Raw genomic sequence first — 17186 nt, 5'->3', positions numbered from 1 at the left:
TCCATCTGTACCCCCTCTCTCCCTCCATGTGTACCCCCTCTCGCCCTCCATGTGTACCCCCTCTCTCCCTCCATCTGTACCCCTCTCTCCCTCCATCTGTACCCCTCTCTCCCTCCATCTGTACCTCCTCTCTCCCTCCATCTGTACCCCTCTCTCCCTCCATCTGTACCCCCTCTCTCCCTCCATCTGTACCCCCTCTCTCCCTCCATCTGTACCCCTCTCTCCCTCCATCTGTACCCCCTCTCTCCCTCCATGTGTACCCCCTCTCTCCCTCCATCTGTACCCCTCTCTCCCTCCATCTGTACCCCTCTCTCCCTCCATCTGTACCCCCTCTCTCCCTCCATCTGTACCCCCTCTCTCCCTCCATCTGTACCCCCTCTCTCCCTCCCTCTGTACCGCTCTCCCTCCCTCTGTACCCCCTCTCTCCCTCCATCTGTACCCCCTCTCTCCCTCCATCTGTACCCCTCTCTCCCTCCATCTGTACCCCCTCTCTCCCTCCATCTGTACCCCCTCTCTCCCTCCATGTGTACCCCCTCTCTCCCTCCATCTGTACCCCTCTCTCCCTCCATCTGTACCCCTCTCTCCCTCCATCTGTACCCCCTCTCTCCCTCCATGTGTACCCCCTCTCTCCCTCCATCTGTACCCCCTCTCTCCCTCCATGTGTACCCCCTCTCTCCCTCCCTCTGTACCCCCTCTCTCCCTCCCTCTGTACCCCCTCTCTCCCTCCCTCTGTACCGCTCTCCCTCCCTCTGTACCCCTCTCTCCCTCCCTCTGTACCGCTCTCCCTCCCTCTGTACCGCTCTCCCTCCCTCTGTACCCCTCTCTCCCTCCCTCTGTACCGCTCTCCCTCCCTCTGTACCGCTCTCCCTCCCTCTGTACCCCTCTCTCCCTCCATCTGTACCCCCTCTCTCCCTCCATCTGTACCCCCTCTCTCCCTCCATCTGTACCCCCTCTCTCCCTCCATCTGTACCCCCTCTCTCCCTCCATCTGTACCCCTCTCTCCCTCCATCTGTACCCCCTCTCTCCCTCCATCTGTACCCCCTCTCTACCTCCATCTGTACCCCCTCTCTCCCTCCATGTGTACCCCCTCTCTCCCTCCATCTGTACCCCCTCTCTCCCTCCATCTGTACCCCCTCTCTCCCTCCATCTGTACCCCCTCTCTCCCTCCATCTGTACCCCTCTCTCCCTCCATCTGTACCCCCTCTCTCCCTCCATCTGTACCCCCTCTCTCCCTCCATGTGTACCCCCTCTCTCCCTCCATCTGTACCCCCTCTCTCCCTCCATCTGTACCCCTCTCTCCCTCCATCTGTACCCCCTCTCTCCCTCCATCTGTACCCCCTCTCTCCCTCCATCTGTACCCCTCTCTCCCTCCATCTGTACCCCCTCTCTCCCTCCATGTGTACCCCCTCTCTCCCTCCATCTGTACCCCCTCTCTCCCTCCATGTGTACCCCCTCTCTCCCTCCCTCTGTACCCCTCTCTCCCTCCCTCTGTACCGCTCTCCCTCCCTCTGTACCGCTCTCCCTCCCTCTGTACCCCTCTCTCCCTCCCTCTGTACCCCTCTCTCTCCCTCTGTACCGCTCTCCCTCCCTCTGTACCGCTCTCCCTCCCTCTGTACCGCTCTCCCTCCCTCTGTACCGCTCTCCCTCCCTCTGTACCCCTCTCTCCCTCCCTCTGTACCCCTCTCTCCCTCCCTCTGTACCGCTCTCCCTCCCTCTGTACCGCTCTCTCCCTCCCTCTGTACCCCTCTCTCCCTCCCTCTGTACCGCTCTCCCTCCCTCTGTACCGCTCTCCCTCCCTCTGTACCGCTCTCCCTCCCTCTGTACCGCTCTCCCTCCCTCTGTACCCCTCTCTCCCTCCCTCTGTACCGCTCTCCCTCCCTCTGTACCGCTCTCCCTCCCTCTGTACCCCTCTCTCCCTCCCTCTGTACCCCTCTCTCCCTCCCTCTGTACCGCTCTCCCTCCCTCTGTACCGCTCTCCCTCCCTCTGTACCGCTCTCCCTCCCTCTGTACCGCTCTCCCTCCCTCTGTACCGCTCTCCCTCCCTCTGTACCGCTCTCCCTCCCTCTGTACCGCTCTCCCTCCCTCTGTACCCCTCTCTCCCTCCCTCTGTACCCCTCTCCCTCCCTCTGTACCGCTCTCCCTCCCTCTGTACCGCTCTCCCTCCCTCTGTACCGCTCTCCCTCCCTCTGTACCGCTCTCCCTCCCTCTGTACCGCTCTCCCTCCCTCTGTACCGCTCTCCCTCCCTCTGTACCGCTCTCCCTCCCTCTGTACCGCTCTCCCTCCCTCTGTACCGCTCTCCCTCCCTCTGTACCGCTCTCCCTCCCTCTGTACCGCTCTCCCTCCCTCTGTACCGCTCTCCCTCCCTCTGTACCGCTCTCCCTCCCTCTGTACCGCCCTCTCTCGCTTGCTCTTTACCACTCTCTCGCCCTCTGGTAGGCACAACCTGGATTTCTATTAGTAAATGTGCATGTAATATTGTAAGCACCCAGATGGACTTTACTCCCTCCACCAAGTTTGTAATGGGCTAAGATGACCTTTAAGGTCAAATATAGTGTTACGGGTAAACAAGTAGATACAATAAACATTCTAGTACACTCTTATTTTTAGGTCTGATTTGACAGCATAGCTCTTGCCAGATCTTATGTGGGCAACAGGAATAGCACTTTAAAAAGCTCTACTGAGAGGGCTTCAGTACTGAAAATGGTGTGGGTCTCATTTTACATAGCGAACAACTTGACAAAGACTACACAACCTTTATGATTGCGAAAAGCCTCCTGTTTTCAGGCAGACCTTTAGTATCATTGCTGGTTTTTAAGATTAGAGACTGCTGTTGACGCATGGTACCTGACAGATAAATGCAGCGGACCACATTGAGAGGGTCACTTGTGATATCTCTTTAGGGCACATGGTTAGCAACCCCCTGTTCGAGGGGTTCCAATTTTAAATTGCACCTCGAATCTTCTACCCATTTGTCATTTTGACTATAGTGCTACAGTATGGACGTGTGGGTGCAGTAAAATACATAACCCTTTTTAAAAAAATAATTAAATAAATGCATTATCTGGCCATTGATTTGAGTGTTATTGTTGAGGATTGCTGTGCTCAGAGTTCTAGCTCACAGTACCTCCCTGAGCCAGCCTTAGCCTGCTCTATTTACTCCTAAAGGCAGGTGCTAAGAGCGGAACTTGGTCACCAGGCTGAGGGGGTGGAGTACAGAGGCCCCAGGACAACAGAAGTGTAATAAGGGAGTTACTTTTGACAGCCTTGGGACCTCCTGAACCAGAGTTCTAAAACACAAGAAGAGGTTTTACACTGTGAACTCTTGACATACAAACAGGAAGTCATTATACACTGTGAACTCTCAGATATGCAACATGAATTGCTTTTACACTGTGAACTCTCCGACATATACACAAGAAGAGGTTTTACACTGTGAACTCCCCGAGATATACAACAGGAAGTGGTTTACACTGTGAACTCTGCCCGATTTACACAATTTTATCTGAGAGGGGTTTCAATTTGCAATTTCACTTGAAATCTTGTAAATACTTGTAATTTTGAGCCTAGTATTTAGTTTGTTTATTGCATTCGTTTTCCTTTTCAAAAGAAGAACTGTCTGGACATCGATTTATTGTTACCTTTGTACATTGCGGAAATTTCATTTCGTCGCCCATACCACCACCCTGAGGCTGAGTCGCATTGTTTTGTCTGATTAACTGGAGATTAAACTGTTAGAAGGGATACTTGTCCCCAGTTTGAGGGACTGAGGTATATGTCTGCCACAACATTAATGGCTATAGACCCAAGTGACACACTATGGGGCCAGTAACGACCCTGCGCACAGGGTGGCCGTTCCAATGTACATTTTTCCTGTTAAAGTGCGCCAGGTAAATCCTGATGGTCCCATACAGGGAAACAAAGAGGCCACATACTGGGAGAAATTCCAAGGTCATCAAGGCTGCTCTTTTTGTTTGCCAACAGCATATTGGGTCCGCCACGCATGGGCCTTATTGTGGTGGGGCTATAGATCTATAAGGGCAGCGATCTGCTAGCACACTGTGAAGTGTCATCAGAGCTGTGAGTGGGATTGATGCGGAAATCACCTGAGGAACAATAGAGGTGGAGTAAAATGTATTCAGAGACTTTTCTTCTTTGTCATTATGCACAAGAAAAAGAGCCTCCCTTTCCCTCGCACTTACCATGCAGAAGCAGCACTCGGAAAGGCACCCTCAGCAGTTTTATTGGAGAGTTGACGCGCTGGCACCCGATGGTTAGCTTGTACACATACTTGACGGACTGCCCACGGAATGACGGCGGGCCATCCACGGGGAGCGTCTCGCAGTACGAGTCTGAGTGACACAAGGGACAACATTACATAGTGGAAGAGAAATACTCAGCTCAGTGACATACATGGTAAAGGGCTGCAAAACACCAGTGCAGATAAGAAACTCTACCAATGTGCACTCAATGGATGTAGCAAACATCAAATATCTCTATGTGGTTCTAGGTTTAGGATGTAATGATGGAGGTCAATCACCAAGGACAGCTGGATTTGAAATAAGTGTCTGGAAGGGACATGTGGTAAAGTCTGGGGCATTTGGAGAAGCGTGGCTCAGTGGTTAGAGGCGGCAGACCCGGAAGCTGAGATCGACCGTGGACCAGGGTTCGATTCCCCGCCTCGGCGGGTCTCCGGCTCAAAAATTCCACGGACTCGACAATTCTCGCTCCGGTGCCTACTCAACTCACGTGGTCACACTCTGCGACTCTGGGCAATAGCTTGCTTAATCTCCACTACGGCCCCTCGCGGCGGGATGCCTGGCTTTCACCTTGTGGACACCCTGCCGGGGTTTCTCACAGGGGAATACCAGGACGGGTTCCCTAAGCAAGCGCCGGGACGCTCACGGGCAGCTGTGCGCTTTACAAGTCCAGCACATTTACATTTATATTTACATTTGTGGGCAGAGGGCAAAAGAGGTGGGGAGGGGCAGGGACAGATGGTCAACTTGGTATATGGAGTGGAGACCGACCAATCAGGCTAGTCACAGTTGTCAATAGGAAGGTTAAGGGGCTATACTCACCTTCTCCCATCAGGTCTCACGCCACGGGCAGCTGCCCTGGACTTTCTTGGAAGCTCTGCAGGCACAACACCGACCCTCTGCCTGCAGAGCCTACTGGAAGGACAGCTTAACGGCATGACGTCTGGTTATGAGGCTCCATCTAACTAAGGGACCAGAGGAACGAAGAAGCAGTAGAGGCCTCTGGGAGGGGGTGTGCTTACCTATGCATACGTCTTTCTGCATCAGTTATTTCAGGACTCAATTAAAGCTATAGAATCTTACTTCGTTTATAAAGGACTACTGTCAGAACATATCAATAATGTGTCATTTCTTTTCAAGCAAGACCTGTTGTATAAGTGGTAATCTACTGTGAAGGCGGGGTAAAGAAAGTGAAATGAGCAGAAAATGGAGGTGAAGGAAGAATTTTATACTTTTTGAAAGAGTGGATATCCTAAGGATTTTAAAATCTGAGGCACTGTAGCCAATTTGTGAGGCCAACTGTGTAGCAAAAATATCACTGGCTTTCATTACTTTGAAATTTGTCCTCCGGGAATGCCCCTAAGAAGCTGTCTGTAAAACTTCTGCCTCTGTGGCTATTTATCTAAATTTGTTCCATTGAAGTTCATTTTAAAGAAGCTTTCCTCCCCGATAGAGCCTTCCGAACACCTGTGGGAAGAGTAGCTCACTTCGTGCACTTAGAATGCTGTACATCTGTTGGAAAGTTCTTCGAGTGCCAATGCCCGTTAACAAGTGCGCCAGTAGGCGTCTACCGCAGTGAAGTTAATTCATATGGACGGTCGGAATTAGATGGTTGGCAAGGGCGATTTGACTGCCAGCTTGGGTCTACAGCGCTAATGTAATTTGAAATTGACAATTGGGACAGCTGTTATGTTATATGGGATTAATAGTTAGGAAAGCTGTAGTGGTATTTGGGATTGAGAACTCTTTATCAGGAAGACGCACCGCTGGCACGGGTCTGCAGCACTGGTGATACCCCGAGAGGATTATTAGTCCGTGCTCAGAGCACTCAAGTTATGTAGCATTGAATGCTGGGGGTGAAGTGGTTCCATTGATCCAGCGCCTGTGGCACTGGTGCTACTTAAGACTGAAGGTTTTGGGCGAGAATGAAAGATAGCTCTGCTTGAGTTAGCAGCGCTGCTGATACTGGAGGTTGAATTTTGTAGGTAGGAGAGTGGATTGATCCTGGTGCATCATTTGCTCATTACATCATCCACTCTCACAAGCCATGTGTACTCTCATCCCTCATACTGGCAGTAAAAGGATAATGTACTTACAAGATTTGGATTCTCCTGGGTCCAGTCGCAGGTCACAGAAGAGGATCTTTGGGGGAGTCGAGAGGATACACTGACCGCGCTCACCTGTGGGACAGACAAAGAGTGACAATAGTCCTCTGGTACATTCAGCACTCACCCACACACATGGTCTCACTGAACTGTCCTGTTCATTATGTTTTTATCCACACCACCCACGTGCGAATCCTCATGTAAATGCAACATCGCTCTCACAGCCTCAATCACTGAATCCGGTTGTAAATCACAGCACACGCGGGTCAATGAATTCACGATGAGAGTCAGCAGTTACTTCAAGGGGAGTAAAAATAAAGGCCTGTACTCCAGTGATGACAGACCTACCTGTCTAGGAATGTGGAGCACCAGCATGGATTCTATAAGCGTCTGTGCTCCTCTGGGGGGGTGATTCCTCCCCTTGAGCATGCTCATATAGAGCTGTGACGCCTCGTTTAGTGTGGCGTCAGAAATGGCCCCCTCCGCACCGTTGCTAAGCTTACACCGTGCAGTACTGGTTTAACTTCGGAAGCACTCTGAGCTCCAAGGACATCACCCTTTACGGCAAGAAAAATCAGTTTTTCCCCACTATTTCTTTTTAAACTTTGCACACCCCTAGTGTTCCAAACAGAGTTTTTTTTACTGTCCACACTCGGCACAAGGCTGTTATGAATTGGAGAACATCTCACCCTATGAGACTATGCCAAAGGTGACCCTTCTTGGCTATTCCAGGTCCACAAAGAGACAAGAACTCAGACAGCATCAACATCCATGGCAAGAAACAAGATGTGGGGCTCAGGCTCTTATGGGAGTTTATAAAATGGTTTCTAGGAAGTATTTGCAAGAAGGAAAAACGTTCTCTAACTACCTAGCCTGATGTAAGACCTCGACCATGCACATTCATCGCCTCAATTAATAACAGGAAGCTTCTACTCCCATCTTCAATAAACCTGCAACTCTCCCAAAGTAGGGCAGATATTAATTTATTCCCAAAACGCATATACAACATTCTCAACCAAAACACAAGGCAAACAGCCAGACACAAGGCATCACACAATGCTCTCATCCTTCTGCTCATGGGACTCTGAGGCCATCTGAAGAGAGGAACCATGAGCAGGGCTCTCACTGCAGAGAAGGTAAAGAGTCCGCTGGAGGCCAAGGACAGAACAAAGCTGCCTCGGACAGGAAAAGCGAGAGAGAGAAAGAGACACAAAACAGAGAAAAAAAGAAAAAGGGAAAAAAAAGAGAGTGTTTACCTCGGTTTGGGACAAAGACGGTCTCGTTCTCAGCCTGCACGTCATGCTTCGTATTCTCAGAAGGGGGCAGCACCACCCGGTTCTCGCTGGCATGAAACTGGCAGTGAATCTGGGCACTGGCCCATGCCAAGATCTCACTGCAAAGAACAATGGAGAGTGTGAGTGTCACAGGACTGGTACCACAGGTCCAAAGGGACATTCAGGACCTCAACCTTCTCCTATCTGACACCAACCACCATATCTTGGATTCTCTGGGCTTTCCACTCACACACCAATGTAGTTTTGCCAATAACACGCTTTCCCAAAGGCAGAAATGACATGCACATAGCTTACTCCAAACTATAGTCCAGGTCATAGCTTGTGGAAAATAGACGGAGAGGGAGAACAGGTGCATTCTAGGACATTCACAAATGGCCAAAAAGGTCATTGTTAAGCAGTGCGTTCCTACTTAAAGTTGCAGCGTATGTAGATAAGACATCAAGACAGTACTTTTAAATGAGAAGTGTCCCAAAGTCCCCCGTCAGAAGCCATATGCGACCCTTTGGGAGAGCAGAAGAGTGCATGTCACACACATGAAGAGGCAGACATGGAACATTGGAAATCCATCCTGAACATTATATAGTCTCTACAATGGAGATGGACAACACATGTGAAAGAGCATCTTTAGTGAGGTCATTCTTTTCTGCGGTCACAGGGGGGTGAGGATACTAGATTAAGGAGAGAACTAAAACTGGTTGCACTGTGTGTAAACCAAACAAACATCTCACAAGAAACAAGCCTAAATTGAAATGTCACACCCCAGTGGATCCAGAGACATTTGAAGTTTATTTTAACCATTCATCTGGGAAAATGCCGTTGCAAAGACACTGAGCTGCTTTCTGAACTAGTACGGCCTAGTTAGTTGCTTCCCACTAATAGTCAAAGCTTTAAAATGACATCGACATTTCAACACACTTGCAGTAGTAGTTATTTTCTGTATTTCACGCGACAGCAATAATGCCAGAGAATAACATAATGTCTCCACGAAGACTCCGAATCAGCCAACCTGCGAAGCAGCCTTTAAGAACACCCACTCATGTGCTCAAACACTAGGCTGCCAAACAAGTTCAAAAACAATCTGCAAAACAGAAAGTAATCTTGAACCACCACACGCTATCCTCACCATAGCTAACTTATATCACAACATACAGACCCTCGCCCTTGTTGGATGAGAGAGCATTGGTTCAGCTCCTCCTGTATTCTAGTAATATCTATTGCTAATATTGCACACAATGTGCAGCAACACCACTTGAGGTTTCCATGTAACATAGCAGCAATAACGACATGTGGGCGTGGCTCTTTCAGTTTACATTTTAATCATTCATGATATCATATGCGACTCACTTGCATATCCGCATACACAGTCCTCTGTACAAAGTGCAGGCCTGCGGGGTGCACTACCCCCCTCCTCCACAAGTCACTAATCGGTCACTTCCATGCGCACATAAATCATCCTCTCCACAACGTGCATGCTGTTGTATGTCATTTTAGATCCCAAATGGATTTTCCCTATTCATGCCCTTATATAGGTACAATTCATGTTGCCCTTATATAGGCATACAAATCCAGCCCTTATTTAGGCATAGCCCATGCTACCCAAATACAGGCATGGCTACTTACATCCGTTCACCAAACGTCACAACGATTTCTTGGAAATCCAGCTTAAGCCGTTAGGGACTTCCCCTTGCTTGAATATTGATTTATTCAAGAACTCAGTTTTACAATGAACAACTATTCCCCAGGGGTTCATTCATGACGTTCATATGCCCAACTTTAGGTCAAACATGGTATTCCTAAACACCTTCAATGTATAAATATACCTCCACTTGCTATGGCAAAGCACGGTGGTTCGGAGCAGTTAGACGACCTACTTGACCGACGCAGCTCGCTACAGCAAGTGCCGAAGGAAGCCGACTCTCCAGCTGACGTACTGATCAGGAAGCTGCCCTCCTCTGTTGAGAAATCCAGCTCTAGTGTTTCTGACTCCCCTTGCGGGGTGTTGGGAAATCTAGTCCTGAGACAGAGATACCAGACCTCCTTCATTCTAAAGGTATGGAGCGGATTAGAACCTAGAGAAACCTTTGGTAAATTCTTGGCAAAACTAAACCTGTGCTAAGACCATACATACTTCTTCCCTCGTACCAGACTTAGGTTAGGTACATTGGGGTAGGCTTATTTTAGAAGCACCAGTTGAGTATTTTAGTCTACGTTATTTATGCATGTATTTTATTTATGGCTTATAAACCATATAATGCTCTTACAGAATTATTTTATAATACTATTCTCGCTGTACACATTATACTTTGCATTCTCTCTAATGATTGTAGCAGTTCAGCTCTCTTGCATGAGAAAGAAGACTGTTCAGTAAACCTTTTATTAAAAAAGCCCATCTCACTATTTCTCTGCAAACTCTGTAGAAACAAAGCATGCACGATTGACTGAGTGAAATACTTATCTCTTGTTTCCACGACTCTGAAGATAGTTATTCCAGTCTTAGGGAAACAAAGTTGTCATGTTTATGCGGTTGTCAGAAACGAATCCCTTCTTGTGAATTCGTGAAAGTTTCTAGTGACCTCTGAGCTACCTGGCACTCACAATTAAGATTAGTATATTCGATCGAGACCTACTGACCTAAGCCCTACGTAAAATCTATAGGATACATTATTCCAATGCGCAGAGCCTATTGGGAATATAGGAACTACACTACAATGCCTGCGTGGTGCACTGCCCTCCTACACAAGACACTAATCTGTCATACTTGCATGTTTGCATAGACAGTACTCTGTGCAACATGCATGTCTGCGTGGAGCCCGGCCCTATTCCTACACAAATCACTAATATGTCACTTGCATGTCCACATACACAGTCCTGTGTGCAACATGCATGTCTGCGTGGAGCCCGGCCCTCTTCCTACACAAATCACTAATATGTCACTTGCATGTCCACATACACAGTCCTGTGTGCAACATGCATGTCTGCATGGAGCCCAGCCCTCTTCCTACACAAATAACTAATATGTCACTTGCATGTCCTCATACACAGTCCTTTGTGCAACATGCATGTCTGCAAGGAGCCCGGCCCTCTTCCTACATAAATCACTAATCTGTCACTTGCATGTATGTATACACAGTCCATTGCCTGGCGTGCGTGCCTGCGTGGCGCACTGCCCTCCTACATAAGACATTAATCTCTCACACATACATGTCTATATGGAACAACTCGCAACTACATTAGTCACAGTTCTCTGCCTGACGTATGTGCTTACATGACACAGAACCTTTTGGCAAAAAGCACTGACAGCCTTGCCTATCTACATGCCACAGCTCCTTCCTACAAAGGGCGCGTTCTCATCCTCACAAGAATGGCACAGCTCCCTCCTACACAGGGCGTGTCCTCATCTTTACAAGCACTGCACAGCTCCTTCCTACCAAGAGCACAGTCCCAAGCCTGGCAGGAGTTCCTGAATACTGAATAGCACAGCTCTCTCATAGCTGTATAGTCCTCTGCCTCGCGTAAATCTCTGCATGTATTATGAAAAGAACCTTCCTGTACAATTCACTGCCCACTGCCACACGTATGCATGCCACAGCTCCCTCCTACAAAGGGTGCGTCCTCATCCTCACAAGCATGGCACAGCTCCTTCCTACAAAGGGTGAGTCCTCATCCTCACAAGCATGGCACATCTCCCTCCAACAAGTGTCATGGTCCTTGTGTGAAGTGAATGGCTTGGCACCCTGCTATACAAGCCAGTTTCTTCTGCCTCAAAAAACAGGACTGCATGGCATCGCTCCCTTCAGCTTGGGGATGCTTTACAGAATTAACGCTTGCTGCCAGAGACCGGAAGCCCTTGCTTTTGTGTCTTCTGACTTCACTTCCTGGACACAAAACGTTCCATAATGTCCTAGACCTGATGTTTCAGGTCCCTACTCATCCAGGATGAATATTCCTAACTGCCAACCTCAGTTGTACAATGAAGGACATCTAACCCGGAATGCTAAATAGTGTTTGTTAACAACAGACGCACAGCTCAACCATCTAGTTCACAATGAGGAGGATCCAAGTTATCGAGAACAGCTACAGAAAGTTCTTGCCAACCATGAGCACGTTGAACCTGCATACGCTACCTGGTTGCTGAAGTTGAAAGGGACGACAAGGGATTAGTGAAGGTGATGACACATTCCAGAACTTCACCCGCCAGGAACACAGGCCCTCGGACCAACTTGGCCACCACCTCAATCATAGCAGGGTGGACGTGAGGCGACTGCAAGAGACCGTGGGTGGGTATTCACATGGACATCTTGGATATAATCAACCCACTTGCATACACATTCCTAGAAGGCAAGCACAAAGTCACTGTGAGCTGAGGGTGTGTATATGCTTACTGTAAAAACATATCAGGCCATCACAAAAAGATAGTCAAAGTCTGCTTGTTATACTTACATCCTAGACCTTTACCATGACTCCATCACAGTCACCTGATCAACCATGGAGACCCATCCCTATATAACCCTCTTGTAGCAAACCAGCTTCCTCTTTCTTTGCTGCTTTGCAGCCAGTTAAGTGCATTCTTCATAATTTTTCCAGGATTAATGTAATTTGATGCATTGCTCTATTATATGCTTTGTGGCACCTAATGGGCCTTTCATGTTGCCCGTTGCAACTCTTTGCATCTTTTGCAAGCTTTTCACTCGTACTTCAGTGCGACCTCAAGTTTTCGTTGCATGTGTGTGCGCCAATTTCCTTGCAGCCCATAACCCCTCCCCCCCACCCCACCCCACCCCCTCTTCTTCATTATCATGCACTTCCAAGACTCAAGATTCAACATCTCCAGAAAGGCCTGAGCTACGCTTTTCCTTTCAGAGGAAGCAAGGTTGGAGATGTTGTGGTGGTTGTACCACATGGAGGCCTAAAATGGCAGAGCAATTTTTGACTCAACTCCAAAGATTGTGATTGAGTCTTATGCCAGCTGTTGGGGTTGGGAGCTCACTACGGTCTAGTGTAGACTGCAGGTCGCTGGCCGTCAAGAAATGTCCGGGACTACGTGGGGAACACAGTCAGGGACTTGGGCAAGGACTGAGAGATGGGTAGAAAACTTACACAGGAAGAGGAGTACAGCACTGCCCAGGATCACACAGGGAGTCAGAAGAGGAAAAGGGATCCAAAGGGGAAGCCTGTACAAGTGAACAAGATGGCTAAGACTCAGACAGGAAGGGCACTCACAAGGCAATTTAGCATTCAGACTAACTACACCCAGGACGGACGTGCAAGACATATATATAATACAACATTAACAATAAAGGGGGGTGTGGGGAAAAGCACTCAGGAGCTCCACACAATAAGACTGAAGCTCAGTAAGTTTGTCACCCACAATTGCTGTTACAGATACTGACTGCAAATACCCACATGTAGGATATGCATGCAGAGGCAGGGTCTGTTGAGCTTACACCTATGGTGATGTTATAAATGTAACTCAAAGACAATACTCACAGTGAACAGGAAACACCACCTAGGTAGTCAGCTGTGCCCGCGGATCCTGGCGATCAAACAGGAACACGCAAGGCAGTAACAGCAAAGGGGTAGAACTAAACACAAGCCACTATAGACAAGGAGCTAGCAAGGAGGAGTGCTTAACAGGAAAGGAAGGAAATGACCGGGCACACTTGGCAGAAAACAGGTAACAAACATACAAGGCAACAGAAGCAAGACATCAGAACAGAAAGACAGCAAACTAGAACTGGGACCAAGGAAATGGGAAGAAGGGCAGGGACTGGAAAAGGATATACAGAAGGGGAAGCTACAAGGGTATACTAGAATAGTGCAGGTTAAGGAATCAAGAAAACAAAGTAGCATAGAAGGCAGTGCTGGGGCAGGAACAAGAAGTGAGCTAAGGAAGCTGGGAACGCCCACGAATCGCCTCTCTCTTCCAATGGCTAGCCTCCATTTATGGAGTTAGCCAATGGAACAGAGAGGCGGAAAAAAGTCACACAGTGTAAAACATAAGATTTCGCTCTGCGCGAAAGTCTGCTGCGCAGCTTTCGGTGAGGCGAAACCTAAAAAGCCATCAACTCTCCATACAAGAGTATAAAGCCAACCAGGTAAGAGGCAAGTTGTTTATTCCAAGGCAGGCCCTTAGGTTGGGGCAACAGAAGGTAGGTCTTCGGTGGGCCGAATCCTCCCTCCACTTGCTTCTACCTTGCAGCTTTCACTACAGACCACCCACCAATATTCTATTACACCATTCACTATCAGCATCGCAGACACCAGCGCAGACATGCAGGGAATGGGACACTCAAGGTACTGCACGTCAGCTTAGAAATACAGGAAATGGGAACACACTGGATATAACACAACAACTTAGACATGGAGGGAACGGGGACACACGTGATACTACATGCCAGGTCAGACATACATGGACTAATAACGCACAGGTTACTAGACACAAGAGCATACAAAGGGAGAGGGAACAAATAGGAAACTACAGAGCAGATATACAGGGAACACAGGATGACAGAATTCTACACACCAGGATAGTACACACAAGTGCAGACATACAGGAAACGGGCACACACAGGAGACTACACACCAGGATAGTACAAACCAGCACAGACATACATGGACGGTGGACACACAGGATACTGCACACCAGCATAGACACACTGCATACTGCTCATCAACGCAGACAGACAGGGAGGGTGAACACAGAATATTGCACCCAAGCACATATATACAGAGAGTGTAAACACACAGCCTACTGCATACCGGCATAGATATACGGGGAGGGGAACATATACTGCACAGCAGCTCAGACACACAGAGTGTAGACACACAGCATAATGCACAGCAGCTCAAACACAGAGGGAGGCAGGAAGGCAGGTGGACACACAGCATACTGCATACAAGCTCAGACATCCAGATCTTCAAAGCGGACCTCAAATCTCTTTTATTCCAAAGACACTTTAGAACTAATTCCCTCCTTACATTTTTGCTTATAAATCCTGTGCTTGCTGTGTTTGAAATTGTGTTCTTTTTGCCTGCGTTGTTTTGATTCTTTGGCCTGCTATTGTTCACCAGGAAGTTCTTTAGTCATTGTAAAATGTGTCATATTTATTCTTACTTTTGCTTATACAGTCTGCTCTTGCTATTTTTGTTTGTTCTAATCCTGCAACAGTTCTCTCATGTAACGTAACTGGTTCTATTGTACAGCGCTCTGACACCTTCGGGTACAGTCCGAGCTTTTATAAAAATGCATTAAATAAAATAAATAAAAACGAGTGCAGAGATACAGGAGACTGCACACCAGGATAGTACAAACCAGCACAGACATACATGGACCGTGGACACACAAGATACTGCATACCAGGGTGAACATACTGGGAGTGTGGACACTCCGAGCCCTGCACACCAGCACAGACATGCAGTGTGTGGACACAGAGCACGATAACACCACAGACACAGGGAGTGAGGACACTCCGAGCCCTGCACACCAGCACAGACATGCAGTGTGTGGACACAGAGCACGATAACACCACAGACACAGGGAGTGAGGACACTCAGAGCCCTGCACACCAGCACAGACATGCAGTGTGTGGACACAGAGCACGATAACACCACAGACACAGGGAGTGAGGACACTCAGAGCCCTGCACACCAGCACAGACATGCAGTGTGTGGACACAGAGCACGATAACACCACAGACACAGGGAGTGAGGACACTCAGAGCCCTGCACACCAGCACAGACATGCAGTGTGTGGACACAGAGCACGATAACACCACAGACACAGGGAGTGAGGACACTCAGAGCCCTGCACACCAGCACAGACATGCAGTGTGTGGACACAGAGCACGATAACACCACAGACACAGGGAGTGAGGACACTCAGAGCCCTGCACACCAGCACAGACATGCAGTGTGTGGACACAGAGCACGATAACACCACAGACACAGGGAGTGAGGACACTCAGAGCCCTGCACACCAGCACAGACATGCAGTGTGTGGACACAGAGCACGATAACACCACAGACACAGGGAGTGAGGACACTCAGAGCCCTGCACACCAGCACAGACATGCAGTGTGTGGACACAGAGCACGATAACACCACAGACACAGGGAGTGAGGACACTCAGAGCCCTGCACACCAGCACAGACATGCAGTGTGTGGACACAGAGCACGATAACACCACAGACACAGGGAGTGAGGACACTCAGAGCCCTGCACACCAGCACAGACATGCAGTGTGTGGACACAGAGCACGATAACACCACAGACACAGGGAGTGAGGACACTCAGAGCCCTGCACACCAGCACAGACATGCAGTGTGTGGACACAGAGCACGATAACACCACAGACACAGGGAGTGAGGACACTCAGAGCCCTGCACACCAGCACAGACATGCAGTGTGTGGACACAGAGCACGATAACACCACAGACACAGGGAGTGAGGACACTCAGAGCCCTGCACACCAGCACAGACATGCAGTGTGTGGACACAGAGCACGATAACACCACAGACACAGGGAGTGAGGACACTCAGAGCCCTGCACACCAGCACAGACATGCAGTGTGTGGACACAGAGCACGATAACACCACAGACACAGGGAGTGAGGACACTCAGAGCCCTGCACACCAGCACAGACATGCAGTGTGTGGACACAGAGCACGATAACACCACAGACACAGGGAGTGAGGACACTCAGAGCCCTGCACACCAGCACAGACATGCAGTGTGTGGACACAGAGCACGATAACACCACAGACACAGGGAGTGAGGACACTCAGAGCCCTGCACACCAGCACAGACATGCAGTGTGTGGACACAGAGCACGATAACACCACAGACACAGGGAGTGAGGACACTCAGAGCCCTGCACACCAGCACAGACATGCAGTGTGTGGACACAGAGCACGATAACACCACAGACACAGGGAGTGAGGACACTCAGAGCCCTGCACACCAGCACAGACATGCAGTGTGTGGACACAGAGCACGATAACACCACAGACACAGGGAGTGAGGACACTCAGAGCCCTGCACACCAGCACAGACATGCAGTGTGTGGACACAGAGCACGATAACACCACAGACACAGGGAGTGAGGACACTCAGAGCCCTGCACACCAGCACAGACATGCAGTGTGTGGACACAGAGCACGATAACACCACAGACACAGGGAGTGAGGACACTCAGAGCCCTGCACACCAGCACAGACATGCAGTGTGTGGACACAGAGCACGATAACACCACAGACACAGGGAGTGAGGACACTCAGAGCCCTGCACACCAGCACAGACATGCAGTGTGTGGACACAGAGCACGATAACACCACAGACACAGGGAGTGAGGACACTCAGAGCCCTGCACACCAGCACAGACATGCAGTGTGTGGACACAGAGCACGATAACACCACAGACACAGGGAGTGAGGACACTCAGAGCCCTGCACACCAGCACAGACATGCAGTGTGTGGACACAGAGCACGATAACACCACAGACACAGGGAGTGAGGACACTCAGAGCCCTG

The 17186-nt window shown here is 49.3% G+C and overlaps 1 protein-coding gene across 2 annotated transcripts in view; it reads right to left on the bottom strand.

Annotated features, from left to right (window-relative positions):
* Positions 1 to 17186, bottom strand: part of RGP1 (RGP1 partner of RAB6A GEF complex) — a 67253-nt gene that overhangs the window by 49606 nt on the left and 461 nt on the right. The window contains exons 1-5 of one of the 2 annotated variants that reach the window (XM_078674428.1): positions 14294 to 14305; positions 11782 to 11988; positions 7619 to 7755; positions 6354 to 6437; positions 4201 to 4350 (exon numbers count right to left, since the gene is read on the bottom strand). In XM_078674428.1, coding sequence (XP_078530554.1) covers positions 4201 to 4350; positions 6354 to 6437; positions 7619 to 7755; positions 11782 to 11897 — 487 coding nt within the window. In that variant the 5' untranslated portion in view covers positions 11898 to 11988; positions 14294 to 14305. Of the gene's footprint in view, positions 1 to 4200; positions 4351 to 6353; positions 6438 to 7618; positions 7756 to 11781; positions 11989 to 14293; positions 14306 to 17186 lie in introns of those variants that run through there. The other variant, XM_078674427.1, reaches the window with a different exon arrangement.

The sequence above is a fragment of the Lissotriton helveticus genome, chromosome 2_1 (assembly GCF_964261635.1).
Source record: "Lissotriton helveticus chromosome 2_1, aLisHel1.1, whole genome shotgun sequence".
Lineage (NCBI taxonomy): Eukaryota > Metazoa > Chordata > Amphibia > Caudata > Salamandridae > Lissotriton > Lissotriton helveticus.
Note: the sequence above shows the minus strand (reverse complement) of the source record. Positions and strands in the feature narration are given on the sequence as shown.